This window comes from Cariama cristata, unplaced genomic scaffold (genome assembly GCF_000690535.1).
Source record: "Cariama cristata isolate BGI_N322 unplaced genomic scaffold, ASM69053v1 scaffold17628, whole genome shotgun sequence".
NCBI classification, from domain to species: Eukaryota; Metazoa; Chordata; class Aves; order Cariamiformes; family Cariamidae; genus Cariama; species Cariama cristata.
Genome location: NW_009631854.1, coordinates 2,208 through 24,006, shown reverse-complemented (window position 1 = coordinate 24,006; position 21,799 = coordinate 2,208). Strand labels below are relative to the sequence as shown.

At 34.5% G+C, this 21,799-nt stretch overlaps 1 protein-coding gene across 1 annotated transcript in view; it reads left to right on the top strand.

The window, feature by feature from the left end:
* Positions 1-19,637, top strand: part of LRRIQ1 (leucine-rich repeats and IQ motif containing 1) — a gene marked incomplete at its 3' end in the record, with an annotated part of 40,965 nt that extends 21,328 nt beyond the window's left edge. Inside the window, exons 12-17 of the mRNA XM_009706145.1 lie at positions 2,776-2,849; positions 3,150-3,243; positions 7,242-7,418; positions 14,466-14,936; positions 17,139-17,277; positions 19,518-19,637. Coding sequence (XP_009704447.1) covers positions 2,776-2,849; positions 3,150-3,243; positions 7,242-7,418; positions 14,466-14,936; positions 17,139-17,277; positions 19,518-19,637 — 1,075 coding nt within the window. The remainder of the gene's footprint in view (positions 1-2,775; positions 2,850-3,149; positions 3,244-7,241; positions 7,419-14,465; positions 14,937-17,138; positions 17,278-19,517) is intronic.
* Between the last annotated feature and the right edge of the window lie 2,162 nt (positions 19,638-21,799).

The window sequence follows — 21,799 nt, the reverse complement described above, 5'->3', positions numbered from 1 at the left end:
AGTCATCATAATAAAATCTCAATGTCATTGGATGTTGAAATGAGTCAGTCATGACAAAGTCGTACTTAAGTATAGTGATTTTCCTCATCCCATCCTTGACAGTCTAGATTGTTTGGTTTTTTTGACCACTTTCAGTAATTCTTTGCTGGTGATAAGTATGTGGCACTATGGGCAATACAGTTCAAGTACTGCCTGCTAGAGTATTAAAGAAAGAAGTGGCTAACTGACAGATTTCCTACATTATATTTGATTACCACTTATAAGTATGGTGAATATTGCAAACTAAAATACTTTTATTTTTAAAGAATGAAAAACAAATATGGGCTTTACTTAAAGATCTAGATTAATATAAATTTATTTTTAATTTTGCCCTCCTTCCTGCTAACCTTTTGTTAACATCAATGATAATTTTTCTGGGGAAAAGCAGATGCACAGTAGGATTTGGACCATCCTGAGCGGTAACTGCTATTCATGTTCAGAAAAGCAATCTTTATTTTGTCTGATGCATACTTGCAACTATTCAGGTCTCTTAAATCTTCTTTTCTCACATAGAGTTTCTGTGACTATCTGTGTCCTGTCCTGCTGCAGCCTTAAATGGGAGCAGAAAGAGGAAGCTATAGCTTGCTTTTTTGTGAATATCTTTTACTTTTGTGTCTTCTTTGTAATTTATATCTCTCTTATGCCCAGGGCTAATGTGACAAGGTCAAGTAGTATTAAGTTTTCAGTAATGTCCTTTGTCTTTCTGGTTTGAATTTTCTTAGGAAAAAAATTAACAAAGAATGTCAGTGAAGGGAAAGCTATAGAATGATGGTGAAACATTTTAACTCTCATAATGCCAATGGCAGGCAAGGACAGTCCAGTAAACAATTTCTAATTCACCACAGCATATACTGATAAAGATTCAGAGAACTCACTCACTGTAACTAAGAAAAATACCGCATTATCTTTCAGCCCTTGTGCAAAGTATGACTTTTTTTTTCCTGGATATTTCTGAATATGTGAATCTATGATCTGAATCAGGGATTTTCGATCTTTATGGCCATACTGTTAGCCGCTAATATCTATGATGATATTTGTTAGAAATATTAAATGTATTTATGTACTGTTGACTGATTGTGATAACCCAAAATGCTGGTATTTGTAGTACTGTGTGCAGATCTACATATAAGGCTTAATGCTTTTTAGAGTTAGTACTTCTTCGTATTTATTTGATTCCATGGAAAACCAGTAGGGAGGTAATAGAACTAAATAGGACTACAACCGGGACAACTTTACAATATAGTTTGAGAAAGAAATGGAAGTATAGTGACACATACTCAGTTGGCTTTATATCTGTTTCTCTGAATTTACTATTAAAATGTTATGTTGTCCTACAGAAATACTTGTCAACTGAACATGGAAATGATTTTTTTTTTTTTAATGTTTTGCATATGGTCAAATTTTCAATAAGATTAAAGAATCTACAGCCAACATTTGGTCCAGAATTTGTGTACCAGAGTTCAATCCAACTCTGTATTTCAGTTGTAATGCCTATACTAGAAACACAACATAGTCATACATTTCGGCAACAAATTAGCAGTTTTGGCTCTGACCAATTGTAAGTGTGTGGAGTGAGTGGGTTTTGACTTTTTGCATGGTCACATTTCTGAATATAAGAATTCTGATTTATAGCTTTCAAAGGCTCTATAACACTCAGAAAATATTGCTTTCCATGACAATTAACAGTCACAAAGTGACCACAGACATTGCCATTGGTGTTACCATTCTGTCATTATGCTTAAGCCTTGTCCTTACAGGGTTGAAACAGGTTACCTAAATGTGTATTTTTAAAAAAAAATAAAAATAAAAAAATAAAATATATATATAGTTGATTTAGTATGTGCTTATACATAAACATTGTTTTTAGTTGAAGACTATTCTTAGTTGCACTAATGCAAGTTTGTAGGTAAAGAAACTTGAATAACTCTGCATGCCTATGTTTTAATAGTAGTGATGATACATATCTTACAGTCCAAAATCCTTTGTGCAGATGAATGTCAGCTCAGTTTCCTTACATTAACTCTTCAGTAATGCAAATAAGAGTTTTATCATGGCTTTACTACTGCTTTGGTGCTTTATTGCGGAAGAAAAGCTCTGATACGCAAGAAGAGCTATTCCATAACTGTGTGTATGAGAGACACCTATTTAACAGTCTTACAGAAGTACTAAGACAGAGAAAGCACTGGAAATATATTACAGGACAGTGCAGCCTTGATGTGTTAAGCAGTACAGCTGTGACAATGATTATGTTAGTTTTAGGATCTAAGAAGTAATGTGCTGAGTGGAGAAGAGAAACAAACTGACAAGAAGTTTAAGCAATGAGAAATGAAGGAAGAGGAAAGAAGAAACACAGATTTTATTTCTTCTTCAGAATCAGGACCTTCTGTTAGTTTCATTCTAGTTATGGTGCCTAAAGAAAAGTCAACTAAGTTGTGTAAAACTTACAAAACTTCAGATCCTCAGCACTAAATGCAAGAAACAGAATAAAATATTTACCAGATAAAACAAATCTTAATGAGTAAATATTAAAAACTGAGCTACTGAGAGGACTAAGAAATGCTTTCAAGTTAAAATTTCAGTAGTTAGTTCTAGCACCTTGGATAGCTAAAGGAGTATTTTATTATTTATGCAAGTAAATTGTCATAACTATAAAAGATTCTGGTGCCTTTCCGTTTATGAACTGCTGTTTTATTTAATTGAAAAAAAACCCAAACAACTCATCTGTTTTGTTCTTAGGTTAACTGAGCTTGGGACTTTAAATTCATTTGTATCTTTGGAAAAGCTGGATATCAAAAATAACTGCTTGTCAGGTGAGTTCTATAAAAAAACCATAAAACCCCATCCCAACAAGGACTTCTTAATTAAATTATAAACTTAATTGAATTTGATTGTTCCCATTTATTTATAAGATACATTTATACAGACAACTTATAAATATTTTCCAAATATGAATGTTACAGATATTAATTATAACTATACTGTATAGGTAGCAGAATTGTTTGTAGTACTTCATGATTTTGGTACATTTTACTTTCATGTAAGATTTTATGAGAAATAATATGGTTCTGCATTCAAATTCATATTTAATTTTCTTTTCTACTACAATACAGACCTTAAAGGTGTTGTTACACGGTTAAGCGGCTGTCATAAACTAAGGGAGTTGTCACTCAGTGGAAATCCGCTTCTTCAGGAAAGGAATTGGAGGTAAGAAAATAAATTAATTTGCGAAATCAAAAAATCAAAATCAACCAAAAACTTGGTGTATGTATGTTGGTTAAATAGTAGAAATGAGGTAAGTGTGAACACTACCACTAATTGGAAGAGAAATATATGAAAATGACAACTAAAATTAAATTCTGTGATCTTTATTTTCTAAGAATTCCAGTCTGTAGTTTTGTTTAAACGAAAAATCTTGATGTTTGACCTAATGCTTGGAACGTTAATAAGAAACAGTTTGTGCTAAAACTTGACAGTGGTCTCTCTATGCTGTTTAACTGTTAAAGAAAAATATTCATTTAGGTTATGACAATTTCTTTAGGCAAATCCAGAAATTACAAAGATGATGTAGGCCGCCTTTGTGCTGCTTATTTGTAACTGCTACTTTGTCCATTGACCACAATGTCTTCTTTTTCAGCATGAATTCTGTTTTTTCCTGTTTACTGAAAAGTTTACCACCTTTGGTAACTTTAACTTTCTGACTGAGGTTTTGTCTGACCTTTATTACCATATTTTACATTTCATTAAAACTTTTGCACAAAGACATGACCATCCACTCAAACTGTTTCTCCTTCTCTTTCATCTGCACTGTTTAAAACCTTGATTTTTTTTCTCTGATTATTAATGTTCTTACACTGCTTACTTGCCCTTCTCAGAACCATCAGCTTTTGACTGTCTATCACATAGCTTTTTAGCGTGTTTCTCTTTCTGCTTTGCTGTAATTTTTTTTCCTTATTTACTCCCTTCCATCTCTTCATCCATTCACTGCTTAATAGTCTTGCAGCTGTGACAGGTTCACACTGCACATAGCTAGAGAAAGGGTGGTGTCTATAATATCAAGGAATCCTTGGTTTAGCATCTTTTAAGGAAAAAATTTAGAAGAGAAAGTTGGAAATGAGTGTTGATTTTTTATTTTTTTTTTTTCCTTACTAGTTGACGCTTAAGATTTTTTTCTTGTTCTGAGTATTCCTTATCTTTACACCAAAAATTAATAGCTGTTATAATTATCAAAGAGATACAGATGTAAAAATAATGCTGTTCTTTGCCTTCCAGTGATGTGTAATACTGCAATAATAATCTGAAAAAAAAAATTAAAAAGCTGGTCCTAGAGACTGTTATATGTGTGTATATATAAAAACTGGATAGGATAGAAAGGAAACATGACATAATGAAATGAGTGCAGTCACCAGAATCCCTAAAATGAGTAGTTATGATAGGATTGTATTTGTAAGCCATACAAATAAAATTGTATGTGGATAGGTTTTTTGTATTTATTTTTTTTGTATTTTAGTAGAAGTCTCCTGGTTTCTTGAGAATTCTGTGATCTGAAAACCCATACGTGGGCCAATGCCATCAAGATTTAAAGTTGTCTGAGAGAATTGCTTAGCAAAACTATAGTAGCGTTGTTAATTTCATGTGGAGTGTTCTTTCATCTTCCTTAGAATTAATACTTTCTAGCTTACAGGCCTTCAACAGCAGAATGACAAGTTGGAAATGCAATTTTAGATTTTTAGGTGATGTTCCAGAATACATGTGTTGAAAGGGTAGAGTGTCTTTTAGAGAACTCATACTATAATTCCATTAAATGTACAAAGAAGCATTTAATCAGTAAGAATGTAAATCATTGCCAGTTCTTTCAGCTGAGAAAACCAAGTATTTACCTAGGAAAGTGTTGACATAATAAAATGTCTGAGGAAATGAAATGAGACATGACATTTGGACTTTCATTTTGGATGCAATTAAAAAAGGTGACTGAGATTTTTTTTTTTATTGGAAAAATATGATATTTTTTTTAAGCTTAGCAATTTTGAAGAATGACCAAAATTGTTCCTTGTATAATTTTAAGTCAGTTAAAGGTGAGGCTTTACACTACAATGTTACACAAGAATGTGTTCAGATAAATTGTGTACACATTTGCTGTATTAGATTGCCTAATATAATAGCAAAATTTAGGGTATGTGTGTTTTGGAGTGTGTGTTGTGTTAAGAGAAAAGACAAACCCAAAACCAACCTTACATGTATATCTTCAATTGGAAGAATTTTGTACACCTTTCTGATTAGTATTCCAGTGGAAAAAACCCTATTTGAAAGTTTTAATTGGAAATGTTTGAGTAGCTTAAAAGATAACTGTACAATTATGTTCTTGGTTGTTTTTTTTCTCTTTTAATAAACAGATTTATTTGCACTCCCATGGTTCCTGCAGGTAATTTTGTGAATAAAATTCAGTGACTGTGACAATATTTTCAATTCCCACTTGCATTGTTTTAATTCCCACTATTTTACAGAACTGTTATTTCACTTGTAACCTAGAGGGGAAGAGCTTTCTGAATTCCAATTTAACTATAAGAACTGACACTTTAGGTTGCTTGACCCAATAGAGCTTTTATGATTAGACAAGAGATTCATTTATGTAAAGGATTTAAAGTATGGGAATCTATAAAATATGGATTTGCTGAATACAGCATTGACCGTAACTTCAGGCAATATGTTCCAGTGAACTTTACATAACCCTTTGATACCAACAAAGGAATTAGTTGTAAAATTTCCCGATCGGTTTTGTACTTTCATGTCTAGCCAGCGATAACACCAACAAAAGTGAAGTAGTAAGAAATTGCTTTTTAAAAATTAAACCCTGAGATCAGTCTGAGCACTCCTAGGGGAATGTGTTTCAATGCTGTAATGATTAATAGAGCCTCTTAAGTGACAGAATATTCACCAGGAAGTTTTCACTAAATGAAATATTGACTCAGCCCTTCACCAGGAGAAACCCAGCTGGAAAAACTAGTGTTGAGATCCCATAGCTCTGACACAATACTTCCAGCATCGATCAACTTTGATATGGCACTTTTTTGATGTATCACTATTCAACATCAGCTTTAATAATTTCTTTCTGTGTTCAGGGACCGTCTATCTAAACCCATCATTTTATTCCAAATGTTTTTCACACAGTGTTATTCTTACTTTAATGGACAGTAGAGAAGGAAAGTTTTATATTTGCAAAAAACTATTATTCTATTTTATTGAGCTATGTTTTGGAATATTCTAACTCAGTCATAGAAACTTTCTCTGATTTTAAACTTGGTGTATGTTGTCTGAGCCGAGTAATAGTCCTTTACCTTCACAGGGAATAGTCAGGGAGTTCTAAAATTTTGCAAACAGTATTATCTTTTTTAATAATAAGAGGACTTACAGCCTACACTGAGTATTCTTTCAAGAGTTCTTAAGTGTTACTTAAAACTAACTTAATGAAAATATTAAACATTGATTTATTGATTTAAATAATTTTGCAATCTTGAAACTTTCAACAAATTTTGGCTGGTATAAGAAACATCTGAAACAAGGTTGCAGTACCACATTGTTTCACAATAACCTAAAAGAGAGAGCATTGATGATACTTTTTAAAAAATCCAGTTGTCCTTTTCATAGCAAGGAAATGTTGTCTCTACTGTCATCCATTTCACTGACCCAAATTCAGTATTTCAAAAGTGGAATCCTGAATATTGTATTGGTTTATGTGGTATATGTGAATGGTGAAGGGAGTAAGACTGATGATGTTTAGTATTCTGTGCAGTTTTTAAATCTAAACCTTTCAATGTGTCAACAAAATCAGTGCTGTATGTTAATCCTATGACTAACCAAATGCATTACAGGTGCCTATACACAAGTGTGTCAAATTCTCCTGTTATTCTTTAAGTAGGTAAAATGCTAGCTCTAGTGAATTGAGAATGTTTGCATTGACCTCCCTGGGCTTGGTATTTCAGCAGTGGTCTTTATACCAACAGAGTATTAAGGAATCTTGCAAAGTTCTCTGTCTTATTAAGAATAAAGTTTTAGTCAATATTTTAACATATGAAGTAATAACAACTATATACAAATACTTAGAACTACCATCATGTTCTGTCTTGTTATATGGTTATATCAATAAAATGGGAATTTTAGCATTAGGATTTTTTCCTAAAAGTAATTATGACTTTTTCTTTTCTGAGGCCTTCCTTGTGTAAGGTCCTTCCTAATTTGCAGTTTCTTGATGGTGAAATCTTAAACTATCATACTTTACCCACAACTGAAAGAATGAAAGGATCAGAATCAAGAACTTTTCTGGAACTTTGTCAAGTTCAAATTGAAGAAAATGTTCTACTGAAAAAAAAGGCTGCTGAACTGGGGTATGTATTTATGTGAATATAAATTGCATTCGGAAATACGTTTTCATGTATTGTTAGTGGTATCTTGTGAATTTTACTTAGCTTTTTGCCTGGGAATGTATTATGTTAAGAAAGATATAAGAATCATTAACTTCAGTGAACAGAGTTATTTCAGACAGATATTAGAATATGTAGACCTTGACTTTTGTTTGTTTAAGTTTGAAGAAAACAGGTGGTTCAAAACCTTCAGTTAGTAGTAGTTGAATGAGTTCATACACACCACATAGTACAGTGATATGCAGGAAGAGCAGCTTAAATCCTGAAAGTGGTATAATCATATTAACATGGTTTACAGCTTTAGCGTAATCAAACCTAGTTTGGCTACTGGCGCAATATGCTCTCTTTTCCCAGCATTTGTTTTCTGTGTCTGTATTATTCATGTTCTAAATGATTGCAAAAGATTTGACCTCTTTTCTCTTGAAGTAGTGGTTGAGATGGCTCTCTTTACAGGTCTTTGTTTTTGTCATACTGCCTTTGTCATTATTACCATGGTTAGTTGTCCAGTGACTTCAGCTTAGCCATTGCAAGTGGTAACTTGTCATTTATACCTGCTATCTTTTCATTGCTTTGCAATATCTAAACAGCTCCAGCTTCTCATGTTTTCACACTTGGTAGTATTGCATGTTTTCTTCTTTCTTAGTTTCTTTTCGTTTCCTACCAGGTTCACAATGTCCTTGTAGTCCTTTTAATATCCAACTTGTCTGCTGATGTTTGGAAAGACAGTTTCCTTGATCCTGCCAGGTACTAAACATTATCCCAGAGCAGGTGAAGCACGTGATGTTTGACAGTGCTTTAGTCTGAACTTCTCCTTGTGTACTTTGTTGGTTCAGGAAAAGTACCAACATTTTTTTTGAGAATCTAGCTGTTTTGCATTTACATGTAAGCCTGTATAGCCATGGTGTCTTGTTACTACCTAACAGGTTATTTATATTGATGTATTATTGGCTGTTACTAAGCTGCAATAAAATCTTCATAGTTCACAAAACAGATTTATTTGAAAAGAGGTTCATATTAAGAATTAGATCAAAAGTAGTTTGGGAGAAATTATATAGTGCAGTTTTCTATGACAGATGTAATGTCTCGGTGGCTCCTAGAACTCATGTTCCTCCATAAAAACCTCAAGATATATCTTTTCCACTTCTGTGCTTTTTGGCTTCTGGTTTGCAGGTGGGGAACTGATACTTCCTAATCTATTTACCATTGTGATATAGTGTTCTTTCCTTTGTCTTTCTTAAAAGGAACAAAGGAAAGGCAAAAAAAAGTATTTCTGCTCCCTTATGGTAGAGAAAAATTTCTTATATCTGAGATTTAGGACCGGTTTCATCAGTATCCTCTGGAGAAAAAAATGCCAGTCTGTAATTAGGATATGACTTGCGAGAGCGCTGTAGTAGAATCTAAGGACCTAACTTTCACATACATTTCTGCAAGATGGTAAAAAATGGGAGGGAAGGATGATATTCTCAAAATTTAATGGTTTATTTAACTGTGGTCTGCATGAATGGACAGCTAGATAGGCTAGAAATTTGTTGAGTAGTCAGGCTCAGACCATCCATTAACTCTTAATAGTTAATGGCTCATGCTACTTTCTGGAGGCTGACTTGTCCTTCTAACACCTTTATCAAAGACCTGGAGCAGGATATGGAGTGCACACTTACCAGGCTTGCAGATGACAACAGTTTGGAGGATACTGTTTAAATGCCTGAGGGCAAGGCTACCATTCAGAAGGACATAGGCAAGCTGGGGAGACAGGCCAACAGGAGACTTGTGAATTCGACAAGGACAAGTGCAAAGTTCTTTACCTTGAAAGGAGTGACCCCTTGCAGCAATACAGGCTGGGACTGGCTGGCTGAGAAATGTCTCTGCTGAAAAAGACCCTTGGATCTGGGTAGATGAGAAACTGAATGTGAGCCAGCAGCAGTGTGCCCTGGTACCAAAGAAAGTTAAGAAAATCCTGAGCTGTATCTACAGGAACATAGCCAGTAGATTAAGACAAGTTATTTCCCTCTCTTCAGCCACTATTAGCTCGCATCTAGAATACTATGCTCCATATTTTAGGTCACCAGCACATAAAAGAAGTTGATAAACTGGAACAAGTTTGGCACATGGCCCCTAAGACAGTCAGGGGGCTCAAGCATATGCTCAAGAAGACAGAGCCAGGCTGTTTGCAGTGGTGCATGACAGGAGGATGGACTAGAGACCTCCTGAGGTTCCTTCAATTGAGAATTTTTCTATGATTCTGTGTAAGTTTTGTTTGAAAGAGCTTGCAGATGTTTGAGGAGAACAGTGGGAAAAAGAAATTATGTAAACATCTTTCTTTAATGTATAGTTTGGGTGGGAGGGTGGTGGGGTTTTTAAGGTTTTGAGAATTCATCCACAGTCTTTTATATTGGTAACTTTGACATGGCTGAAGCATCTTGTATCAAATTTATTCTTAAAACTAATTTCTTGTGTGTTAAAGCCCTCTGTATTTTAGTTTGACTAAAAGTACAATTTATGGATGATTTGAAAAACTGTTGAAAACTGCAGTTCATAAAAGGAACTCTAAACCACTTGTTTGTATATAAGCCTTAGCAGCATAGCTATTATATGCGCATACTGCAATACTTTGACTGAATTAATGTGACATTGTTAAAGAACAGACCAACAATAGAGCAAACTTCTGTCTGTTTCACATCTTGCTAAGTTATGAGCCCCCGTAGATGCGACCTCAAGTATGTAAGCTGCCAAAAGTAATCACTGCTTGCTTCCCTAATCTATGTTTCATACACCACTGCTGCCCAATTAAATTATCTGGGCTGTTTCTGCCTGAAACTTCACTGTTCTTACTATGCTTAAGAATGAAACATATTTTAAAATTAAATTTCTCTATTCTAATAAATACTTTCTGTCATCTAACCTTTAGGTGTCTTGTAGTGAGTAATCATATAAAAAAATAATACAACACCTGGACTGCAGTAATTTGCTTTCAGTCATCAGATATGCAGATGTCTGGCTAGTGGAACTTGAACTTTATAAATACTGTATGTATAATACAGTGAAAATGACAGGAATTTCATTAATGGTATTGCAGGAGAGACTATGTAAACAGTAACTTCTTTTGTCTGTTTGTAAGGGACTTTTGTAATCCGCAATTGAACATCAGTAATGGTGCTTATAGAAGGTTCCCCAAAGACATTAGATTTTACTACACTATTACAAACAAAAGCTCAGTTAAAATTGGAGTGTACCATTTGACTATTCCATGTATCAGAATTGTGAAAATCACAGTAGAGCTGCAAAGGGAAAACACACAAACTAGAACCAGAGGGATAGAATATTACTTATGATTTAGCTGCAATGGCCAGGAGAAAACTGCTGTTGCTGATTAGAACCAGCTTGTTTGTCAACTGTCCCTTTTGCCTCCTAGAGGTTTGTTCTGCTGACTTTTCCATATAATTTTTACTGTCTCATTCTGACAAAATGATACTCTTTGCAGCTGCAATGACTGCCGGGTTATTCAATTGCAGTAGGAAATTCTGTACAAAATATGTCAGCTCTGTAAGCAAACTTCCACTGCCACCTTAAACTTTTTAAGTGGCCACATTTAGGCTGATTTAAACTCCACTGAAAGGCCTTTAAGGATGAATGACTTGTCCTTTGCCGTATCTGTTAAGTCAGCCTGTGCCTCGGTCCTTACACTTCCTAGGTAGTGTTAATGAGGGTTTGCTCCTCCTCACCTCTACTCTTCCCTCTCAAACGCTGCATGTGAAACTGAGCAGGGTTTGGTCTAAATTTAGAAACGTGACAGTGATGGATACTCTTGGTGGATTGATGATAGGACTGAAGCTGTAGCAGGTATTAATAAATGCCTGACTTGAATTTCAAAATAGACTAAAATCTGATCCTAATGCTTTTATCTTTCCTTAAAGTCCCTGGAAAATCCCAGCACAAGTTGAGAGGAATCTTTCTGGGAAGAAAGCTACAGGTAGCTTTCTGCTCTTAACATTTGTTTGTGAAAGTAATGCCTTGATCTTTAGGTACTATCAGGGCCGCTATTCTAGCACATTTGTACTTTGCTGTGAAAGACCCATCCCTTCCTTTTCTGGCTTATTACCCCTTTCTTCCACTGCAAAAGCAGTGCATCTTTTGTGGCCATGCTAAAATTTACATCCAGTATAAACTGCTTTCACTTGTTAAGATCAAAATAAAGCTGTGGGTAGCCACTGAACATAAGGGAATGTGCTGGTCAAAGCTAGAAGCCATAAACATTTTGCTGTAGCAAGATGGCTATATTCATCTACATTTCTTTATGTACTAAGCAACCGGGCTGTATGAATACTGACTCTTCCATCAGGATAATCCCATTTCTTGTTTTGTCTAAATGCCAATTTATGCTGAAAACCTTGATTGCATCGTAACCAAGAAACAATTCCAGAAGAGTTAGTGTAACCAGAACCCTTGACCTATAATGCCAAAAAAGATCTGAAAGGCAAACATCCAATGTACACAAACTGAAAAGGAAATATTGTGGCATCAATAGCCTTCATACTGTCATACTTCCTACTTTTGTCTTCTTTCTTTCCTCGTATGTGTTTTTTTCCATTAAAGAAGTAAATCAGTCCTGAGTATTTTCCATTATAGCAGCTTCCTTTCTGTGGTTTGAATAAGCAGTCTTCAGGAACACATATCTGGTATCAAGTATGCAGACCTTTTGAGACACTGAGAAAGCTGAAGTGCAATGATGGGATAGCTCTACCCCAAGCCTATTGAATTGTTCTTTTTTTCTCCAGAGCTGCCTGAAATCCCTGTTCACCTAATGGTACCACCAAGCTGACTGCCACCTAACACTCGGGCTACTCCTAGTATTTGTTGCCTCTGCTTTGAAGCTTCACCTTTACAGGAGAACCCCAAATATAGTTACCAAGCCACTTTATTGTTCATAACCCTCTGAGATGTCACTACATCTTCCTTTGTAGTTTCTTGAAACTTAGGCTATTCGGACTGCCTTAAAAGGATAGCCACTGATACACAGAGGGCAACCTAAAAATCCTAAAAATCAGACTATGGTTGTGGATTGCCAGGGAATGTGTCAGCTGGGAGATAGAGTGCATGCCCACAGCGACAAGACTATATTTTGCAGCCACTGTTTGGAAAAGTTTGCCCAAAATCAGCTTCTGTGAAAAAAGTAACACATGATTCCTGGTGACCACACAGTTACTCCCTGTATGAATTTTCAGTTGCTTTCAACCTTCCCTCCTATTTCTGCTTGCCACATCTGTAGCCACTGGAAGGGTGAAACAGCTGCTCAAGATGCCCCTGCACCTGTCAGAGGAGAGGATGCACAAGTGGCCTGCTCTGCTCACTGTTTTGTTTCTCTTTGTTTCTGTTTTTTTGAGAATGAACAAGTATACTCAGGATATACTTTTCATATGGAAGTTTATTTTGCCCAATATATAAAACATTCTGGGTTTTTCTGCAATATTTTCATCCTCAAATAAACAAACAAAACTAAAACAAATCAAAGGGGAAAAAAAGGTGGGAATTAATTTTTGTTTTTTCTTTTTATCTTCTCACCATAGTATGTTTTGTAGAACATTGATAATGATCTTGTACCAAATTTATCTTCTTAAATACTTTAAGTAATTTAAAGTATTTAACTAAAGTATTTAACTAATGCTTGAAGTATTTCATGTTGAAGAAATTACTATTCTTACTGTGTAGCAGGAGACAGCTAGAATTTGTTAAATCCTTAAGCAAATATATGCATTGATTTAAATATTTTTAGGAATTGTCATATTTGTGGACTTAACAGGAGTAAGAGTAATGTTGTGCAATCAAATGTACAACTGATGCATAGGGAGTTGTGTAATTAGGCTGCGTGGATTTGGCTTCCAGTTTAGGCATTCATGTTTTGTCCAATAGCACTGAAGTCGCCCTAGCAGACAAAGAGTTGGAGTCTTTTTTACTCTTGTAAGGTCTGATTCTGTAAGTTGTTAAAAATCTAAAAAGTTTTTAGTTGAGCTTCACTACAGGAAATAGTTATATAGGTAAAGAGTCTTTTCACAATAAAACCTTTTAAAACCTTCACCTTTCAAGAATGATGAAAAGGAAGGAAAATTCTGTTAGTCAAACTATAATTTTATGACCTGATTTTTCCAGATTACCAAGAGAATTGATTTTTTTTTCTCTTGGATTGTTGACCTAGAATTGACTTTGACAGATTACATATCTCTGCATCTATCTATGCTATCAAAGGAAAATGTTTCTGTGATTCCAAAAGTACCTGCTACCTAGTACAATGGACAAACACTGTCCAAATACAGGCAGCCTTCTTAATCTGTAACAATTAGTTCGTATTTGCTCTTACTCATCCTCGTCATTTAGATGGTGTAACACAAAGAACTCATGAGAACCAGACTTCGTAGATTAATGTTGCTTCAGTCTAGCATCTTCCCTTATATTGATAAAAATATCTATACTTTAAAGCTTCTGTTTTCCTAAATTCTCTCTAGGCATTGTGGTTTGTTGGTTTGAATCTAAGTTTGGGTTTTGTTGCTGTAGTTCTAATCTAAATTTTTAAATTACTGTTATTTTTATATTAGCTTTCATACTTTCCAGATAAAATTGGATTATTAAGGCTATTACAGGATTTATAACAAGATTGCCTCAAATCCTCTGAAATTTTCAGCTTCATATGCCTCTAACCACACAGAAAATTAATAGTGAAATGCATGCCCTAGTGCCTATTTCAGACTGAAACCTTTAAAAAAAAAAAGTCAGAGTAAAATAAGCAATCAAATATATATAAGTATATTTTAAATGCTGCCAAAAAAAAAATGTAATTAAGATTTCTAAATACTGAAACTGGTTTTCAATCAGAGTAATTACTATTCACTGTAAGAATATGGAAACACGTAAGGACACTTGAAAATACAGGGTGGTTTAGAAAATAATAGAGGGAATATATTTTTTTTTAAAAGCATTCTTACAGTCTGAAACACATGTAAAACACTTTTGTCTTTTTTTCAGAATTGCCTCTTCTATTGATTGTGCACGAAGACAATGCTGGTATTTTAATCAGTTGATGAAACTTAGTATTAAACATCGATACGCACATGAGTATGGTGAACTAAACGTTACTGACAGAAATGGACCAGAAGCACTGCAAAATCATTTAAAGCAAACATCCATTGGCTGCCTACAGGAACATAACCTCTTTATCATGGGTGTGACAGAAAATAAACAGGTCTTGTTGGATCCTTCTGAAAGATGGATTACTACTGGCCATATTCAGGCCACATTCATTAACTCCTCCGTACCTGTGCACCAGAAGGAAAATAAAGATGATCAGAGAGTGAAGCAGAAGAGCACTGAATCTAATTACAGTGAGGAGAGCAAAAGCAACAATAATATGTCAACCCAACTCATGTTGCAACAGTCAGTGATAGTAGCAAGTAATATGGAAAGAGATCTTCAGCATTTTGAGAATGATACAGAAAGGTGAGACAGATGTCAGGTTGCTTTCAAATGGATTATAGGCAATAGGAATGAGGATTTCTTGTTTCAAACAGAGGCATAGAACTTGTGGTAAGAAAACAGTATTTTTAAGCTTATTGGACAGTAAAGAGTTATTTTAAGTTGATGCACACTAGACTTCCGTATTAAAAACAATCCTTTGTGGTATTCTGTCAGTCAGTTGATATATTAGAATATAGATATATATGTACTTAAAATAATTTAAAAATACTGTATAAGGTAATTTGAAAACTTTGTCTCGGTCTCCTACCTTTTTCTTCTTTTTTTGCAATAAATTTATGACACAAATTCAATGACACATACAATGTCAGGGATGAAAATGCTGGATGGTTTGCAGGAATTTTGGGTCCGTTGAAACTACAAATTAATGTAAGGCTTTTTTGCTATACTATTCATTAGTTATTCAAGGTTCATCTGTGTAGAGTTTGCAGTCAGTATCATTTAGAAGGCAAGAAGGAAAAGTTACCTAAATTGACCATACTACTCCCTTGACCTTAGGCCAGTCTCCTGCTGTTGTGATGACTGAAGAGCTAAGAGCCTGCCCTGCCCTTGGTACTCCTCCAACATGCCTCAACCTGCTTCTTAAAAGTAGAGGCAGGGGTGAGGGGCCCATTCAACTTGTTATGTGCTCCCAAATATTCTCCTGCATGAAACAGTCTGGTTTATTACCTCTTTGGAATGCGTTTGCTGCTGGTTTGTATGGTTCTGGATGTACAGTCAGGGAAAACAGAAGCTGAAATATTTGCCCTAAAGGTACAAAAATTCAGTTACAATTTCATAAGAATTCAGTTTCAAAAATACATGTCTTGAGAACACTATGAAGAGCAAGCATGGAAGGTGTGTTTCTTCATGCTGTTTAGACTTATGGTAAACAGGCAATTGTGCTTAATAGGTACATAAGACACTAATAATTTTTCATAAAATTTATTATTCAGGAAGACCGCAGAATTCATCATTACCTCTCAGGAAGTTGAAAGTAAGAGTACAGTAGTCTATTATGGAAGATGAATGATGAATGCTTTGAAAAAATCTTTTTTAAATAGTTCATTTAGAGTTTTTACTTAATGTTTTAAATGTATTCTTTAAGTCTGTTGTTGGATAGATCTCTTCAACGCATAATACCAACCATTAGAGGGAGTTTTTTGTTTGTTTGTTTTTTAGAATCATAGAGTAGAATCATAGAATCATTTAGGTTGGAAAGGACCTTTAAGATCATCGAGTCCAACTCGATGATCACTCAGGTACTGCCTTTTATAGATGCAGAGCTTATAAATAAACCATGTTTTGGAGTTGATAAACTTAAAAACACATTTTAGGAAGAAAACAATTCTGGCTTAACCTCTGAAGTGTGCTTTTTTTCCAGAAAAGTACTCCTCTATTCAAATAGATGCACTGCACAAGGAAAGACAATATATAAAGACTGGGGGAAACTTAAATGTCTTTTCTTAAACCCACTGTCCAATTGAAATGAGAATTTTGTGGAGAAACATATTCCAAGATAGGAAAGTCATAATGCAGAGCTGCCATTAAACTTTTTCTCTAATTCAACGTATATCTAGAAAGCTGAATCTCTAAACAAATGTAAATAGTCTATAATCAGTGCTTGTTAAACATCAAGCAAATCAGAAAATGTACACATATAATCTGTGGTCAGTAGCGTTAAATTGAACGGTAAAAGTAGGCAAAAGATGAAATTGCCCTTTCTCAGTTTTTCATGTCTGCTCCATTGGAGATATTTGTCTCATGCAGTTTTCAGCATTTAGCTCTCTTTAGTTGTTTGGTTGTTGTTTTTTTTTTTTTTATATGGCCAGTGGAGATAAATGGACCCCTCCAGTAGTTTGTTCAGTCATTGTTAAACCATTTCTGCTCATAATACTTCCTCTGAGGAGACACTTCCTCTGCAGTGAATATGCAGGGAACAGAAACCAGCAGAGATCAATCCTTTTAGATAACTGGGTTTCCAAAGTAATGTAATGTGAATATCCTCCAGTTTTTCTGAACATGTATGTCACATCTGCATTGTAATTTCTTAACAGTTTAATGGCAGAGCCTTCCATTTGTCTCAGTGAATAGTGCCATGTTTTATGGTTATAGTGTGGCAGCTATGATAATCCGGTTGTACTGGTGAGGCGATGTCATTCATAAAGGTATTTATTTCTCTACGAGGCTACATATGGCAGCATCAGTGATCCAGTCCCTTTGGCGGCAGTACCGTGCCAGGAGGAGAACTGACTGCACCAAAACAGAGAATCATCAGTTTATAGAAGCTTTGAGACAGAAGCATGAAGCTGCCACACTAATCCAGGTTTGTTTATGGTATTCTCTTTACTTATTTTGCAATTTAATAAGGAAAAAAATCTTACTAATTTTGTGTACTTGTCATCCCTCTATTTTTGTTCATGATTTTGTTAATAGTTTCATAATTAAACATTTTTTGTTTTATTTAATCAGCATAAGCTTGATATATCTAAAAGAGAGTCTTCTTTACCAAAAGTTTTATAGAAGCATCAAAATATTTTTCCCTTTTTTTCAACAAGTATTGCCATGAATCAGTTTTGCTTGATTTAATTCTAACATTATGTTTAAGACATATTGTGTCCATGTTCTTACTGGAGTATGTCTATGCTATTAAACTGACAGATGCTGCGTAACTGGTACATCGTGTCTGGTATCTATACAACTAACTACTCTTCCCATCTCTTCTGTCCTACCTATCCATCTCTTTCCTTCCCATCTCTCAAAAACAGGATTGCCTCATCCATACTGCCACTGGGAACAGAGCATAACTTAGGCTGTCCTATGGTAGATACTGAGCTAACAGTTAAACAGAATGGATTACTATGTGTAAGAACTGAAATCCATGCCTTGACTCTGTTTAGTTTGCTAACCAGATACAGTATCTACCTGCCAAGTTGCCAGGGTTCATGGGGTTTTCCTACATTTTAAGCAAATGGACCCTGTATTGATTTCAAATTTCAAGTTAACTTAAAAACTTCCAATATTGTAAGTCTTCTATAAAAACGTCAACAGTGCCAAAGTGATTTAGGAGCCTAAGTTCCATTTTCAAACTGAAAATCCAAGTAATTCATTAGTATCTATTCAACAAATGGACAGTAGTAAATGTTTAGTAAATGTGCAAACTAAGAAATAGGACAAGTACAGAACCATATTACAGCAGTCAGTTATCTCGGAAGTTGAGCTAAAATTTGTTTCTGGAGTATAGTGTATAGCTAATATATTAACTATTGATCTCCATAAACTTATTTAATCAATTTTTGAGCTTGCTTATTTATTTGATCTCTAATATATAGTAAAGTGATGAGTTTCACAAATTTATGTCGTGATTAAAATGTGCTTCCTTTCATTTATTTCAGACCTGATAATTTCCAAAATTATTATGAAAATAGAGTCTTTCGATATTTATCTTCTGTGCATTTTATGGATATTTAGATCTCTCTTATATCTATCCTTATATTTACTCTTTTATAAATAAGTTTAGTCCCTTTAGTATCTTTTCACATTACTCTGTACTTCATCTTTTTGTCCCTCTCTGAACCTTTACCTCATTCTATTATAAACTTTTTTAAAAGAAGTGACTAGAACTGAATTCTGTAGGCAGATATATCATGAATTTGTACAGTAAGAAAGTTTTCATCTTGTTTCTTAGTAATTACTAACATATATTTTTTCTTTTTCCTAAAAATTAATAAGATAAATGTTAAGCCAGAATATGAGATTTACCCTTCCTATTTTAGTACCTTCATTGCAAAGCCATTAAATGTGGACAACACTACATCTTTCAGCACAGTGGAAATTTTTCGCATAGTGTTTTAAATGCTTAGGGCATTTGAATTCTAATGATATCAAACACTGATTTGGGGAAAAATTGCCATCCTGAATTTAGTTTTCTTAAGTCCATCTATGTAACTTTGATCTCTGAAGTGTTTTTCTAGATCTGATTCTGCAGCTTGGCATGTGTTCCTAACACCCTTCCTCTTTTTCTAGCGCTTAATTCCTAATGTGCTTCTTTTTCTTAGATATGGTTATACCTACTGGTAATATTTTTTTAAAATAAAGATCTTAGACAGTTAAGAAAGAGTAACTGACCTAGGTCAATTACATGAGATGTCTCCAAGAATTGCTACTTATAAACTATGAGACATTTAGTACAAGTGTATTTTTATTCTCAGTAATTTGAAAGTTGACACTCAACTTTTTCTTATGTAGCCTTTCCTTTCAGTTTATAATAGTCTCTGAAGGAATTGTCAAATAATTAATTAGTTGACCCAGGTTTGTAGATGAGGGAGTTGCAGGATTCCTTTCTGCTTACTTGTGGAGAGCCTCTTGAGTACTCTAAGCTTTAGACATATGCTGGCATTTAATTTGTCTTGTAGTTTTAAATGTCACATAAAGTTCAAAAAACAGATCATTGAGCTATTAAACCAAGGCCCAAGATGTTTTATCTTCCTAATGGGATAACATAGAGAATCTGGATTTGGGTTTGATCTATGGCTTTGTATAACATGCTTTAAATTTTTTGTTTAGGCATTTTGGAAGGGTTTTCTTTTGCGAAAGAAACTGGCCAGTGCTCTTGCAGCTGTTAAAAGTGGTGAAGTGGAGGATGACTATGAAGAAATAAATGTGGATGATTTCACGTTTTCTGAAGTAAGCACAGTCATTAGCATAAAAACTTCATGTAAAAAAATAAATATTATTCTTCTTAAAGCAATCATGTAGGTCTTGGAAATAAAGAAATCGAAAAGACTACCAGGGCTAGAATTAACATGTTGGATGTCCAGAAACAAAGAAGCATTTGGTGTATATATAACTCATTTAAATGTATTTGTCATGGATTAATTGCTTCCTGCTCTTTGAGATACTCTGGTAGTTACTGTGCTATTAATGTCACACGCACTGTAGAAACCCATATATTTCTACAAGTAAAGGACAACCAAATGAGAGTAAGGAAACAGCTACTTTTGTTCTAAAATGTTTAGCTTTTTAGTGTTTTAGTAACAGATTATAATGTCAGAAATATTTGAGTGTGTCTTTTGTTCATTTTCATAATAGAATGATAACAATAATGTAGCTGAAAATATAAAAATATAGCTGATAATCAGTGTTGCAGTATTCCAGTAAAAAGAACACCCCCAAGACCAGAGGTGAAGCAGGCTTATTAGTTCTTTAGGTAAAGTGCTAAAAAGATCCTAAGTCTGAATATAGTAGTAAATTCTGAAGAGAAGTATAGTTAAATCAGAAAAAAACACACACTAAGAAGGTGATGCACAAAATCCAGAAATTATTACTAGTAATTTTTGCAAGTTATATAGAGTCAATAATGCCCTTTCAGGTTCAAAGGATTGAAATTGGCTCAGAAGTTTCCATTCTAAGAAATAAAAGCAGGCTCCAAAGGAATTTGAGGAATAACATCACATTCAAAACTGAATTTAGCAATAATCAAGTAAAAAATAAAAATGTCTACAGGATCAATATTGTCATTCAGAAAGCCAGGAACAGAATTTTTATACCAATTTTGCCTTTTATAGCCTCAAAAGACACAGTCTACATGGGAAGTTCTAGACTCAGTATGCATAGTAACACAACTGTTAATGACTTACCTATATATTTGTCTGGAGCAGTGCTTTCTCTAATTGTTCACATTCGCTGGCTGCTTTTTTTTTTATAATAGTTTCAGGTAAAGCAAAAAAACCTGATAGCAATGCGACCATTTGAGACCTAAGAGGATATGACTGAGGAGTTTTTCATGAACCCTTGTCTCTGAATGTACTTATTCAGCTGCTGTATCTTTGCAAGAGCCATTTGTCAATATTCCACTGTAATTTTGCAAAGAAGATTGATACAATAGCCCTGCTACTGGCAGGCTTAGAGATCACGTGTTTGTATGGCTCCTAGAGAGTTATGAAACCAAATATGTTGTTAGTTGGAGCAGTACAGTTTACAGTTGATCAGTCTTTGGTCATCTGCGTTATCAGCCTTCTTTTGACACCCTCCTCCCCTTAGAAAATAGTTGGGCTTTGTATGAAATTATTAACAATGACTTGATGACTTAGAGTAATTCTCCCTTTCAGCAGCTGTTTTAAGATACATTTTCAGAATTACTGTCTTATTGTAAGAGCATGCAAAATGTTTGAGGCAGGAGTCCCAGGAATCATTTGATAGACAGGAAATGTGTGTGTGTAAACATAGAGATCTGGCTTAAATTTTAAGATTTTTTTTCATTTTAATTTGAAATACATATACAAAAAAGAACAGTCTCATTAGTTGATGTTCTCTGATCCCTGGCTTCTTTCTAAAATAATAAAAAGCAGAAAGTTGAAGGATTTATTTCTTCATACAGGAAGGAAGTATCTGTTCATGTATTAAAGAAGGAAAATATCCTGTTTTGAATTATTCAACCAGTAGGCCAGAGTCTTATATACTGTAATTCAATTGAGCCATTCTTGTTTCACTCTGTTCAGCCCAAATAATCCTGTGATTTTATTTTATTTTATTTTTTTAATTGCGAAACTGAAAACTACATGGGCAGTTTTGTTCCATCTGTCTGTCAGCAAGGCAGTTGCATTTGGGCAGGTGCTCCTGAGGCCAGGGAGAAAAAGAAGGAGTGGGGAAGGAAGGAAAAAAAAAGCCAGCTCATTTCAGAGAAGCTTGCACTGTGTCACTCTCTGGTGTTGCCACACTTTTCTTCCTCTTTTTTATTTTTTCCAAATTGTTATTGAGTTTATTAGGAAAGAAATAAAACATGGGTTTAGGGAGCAATTCTCAGAAAGTGTCTAGGTTCAGATGATGACAGGAGAACCATGAACTGA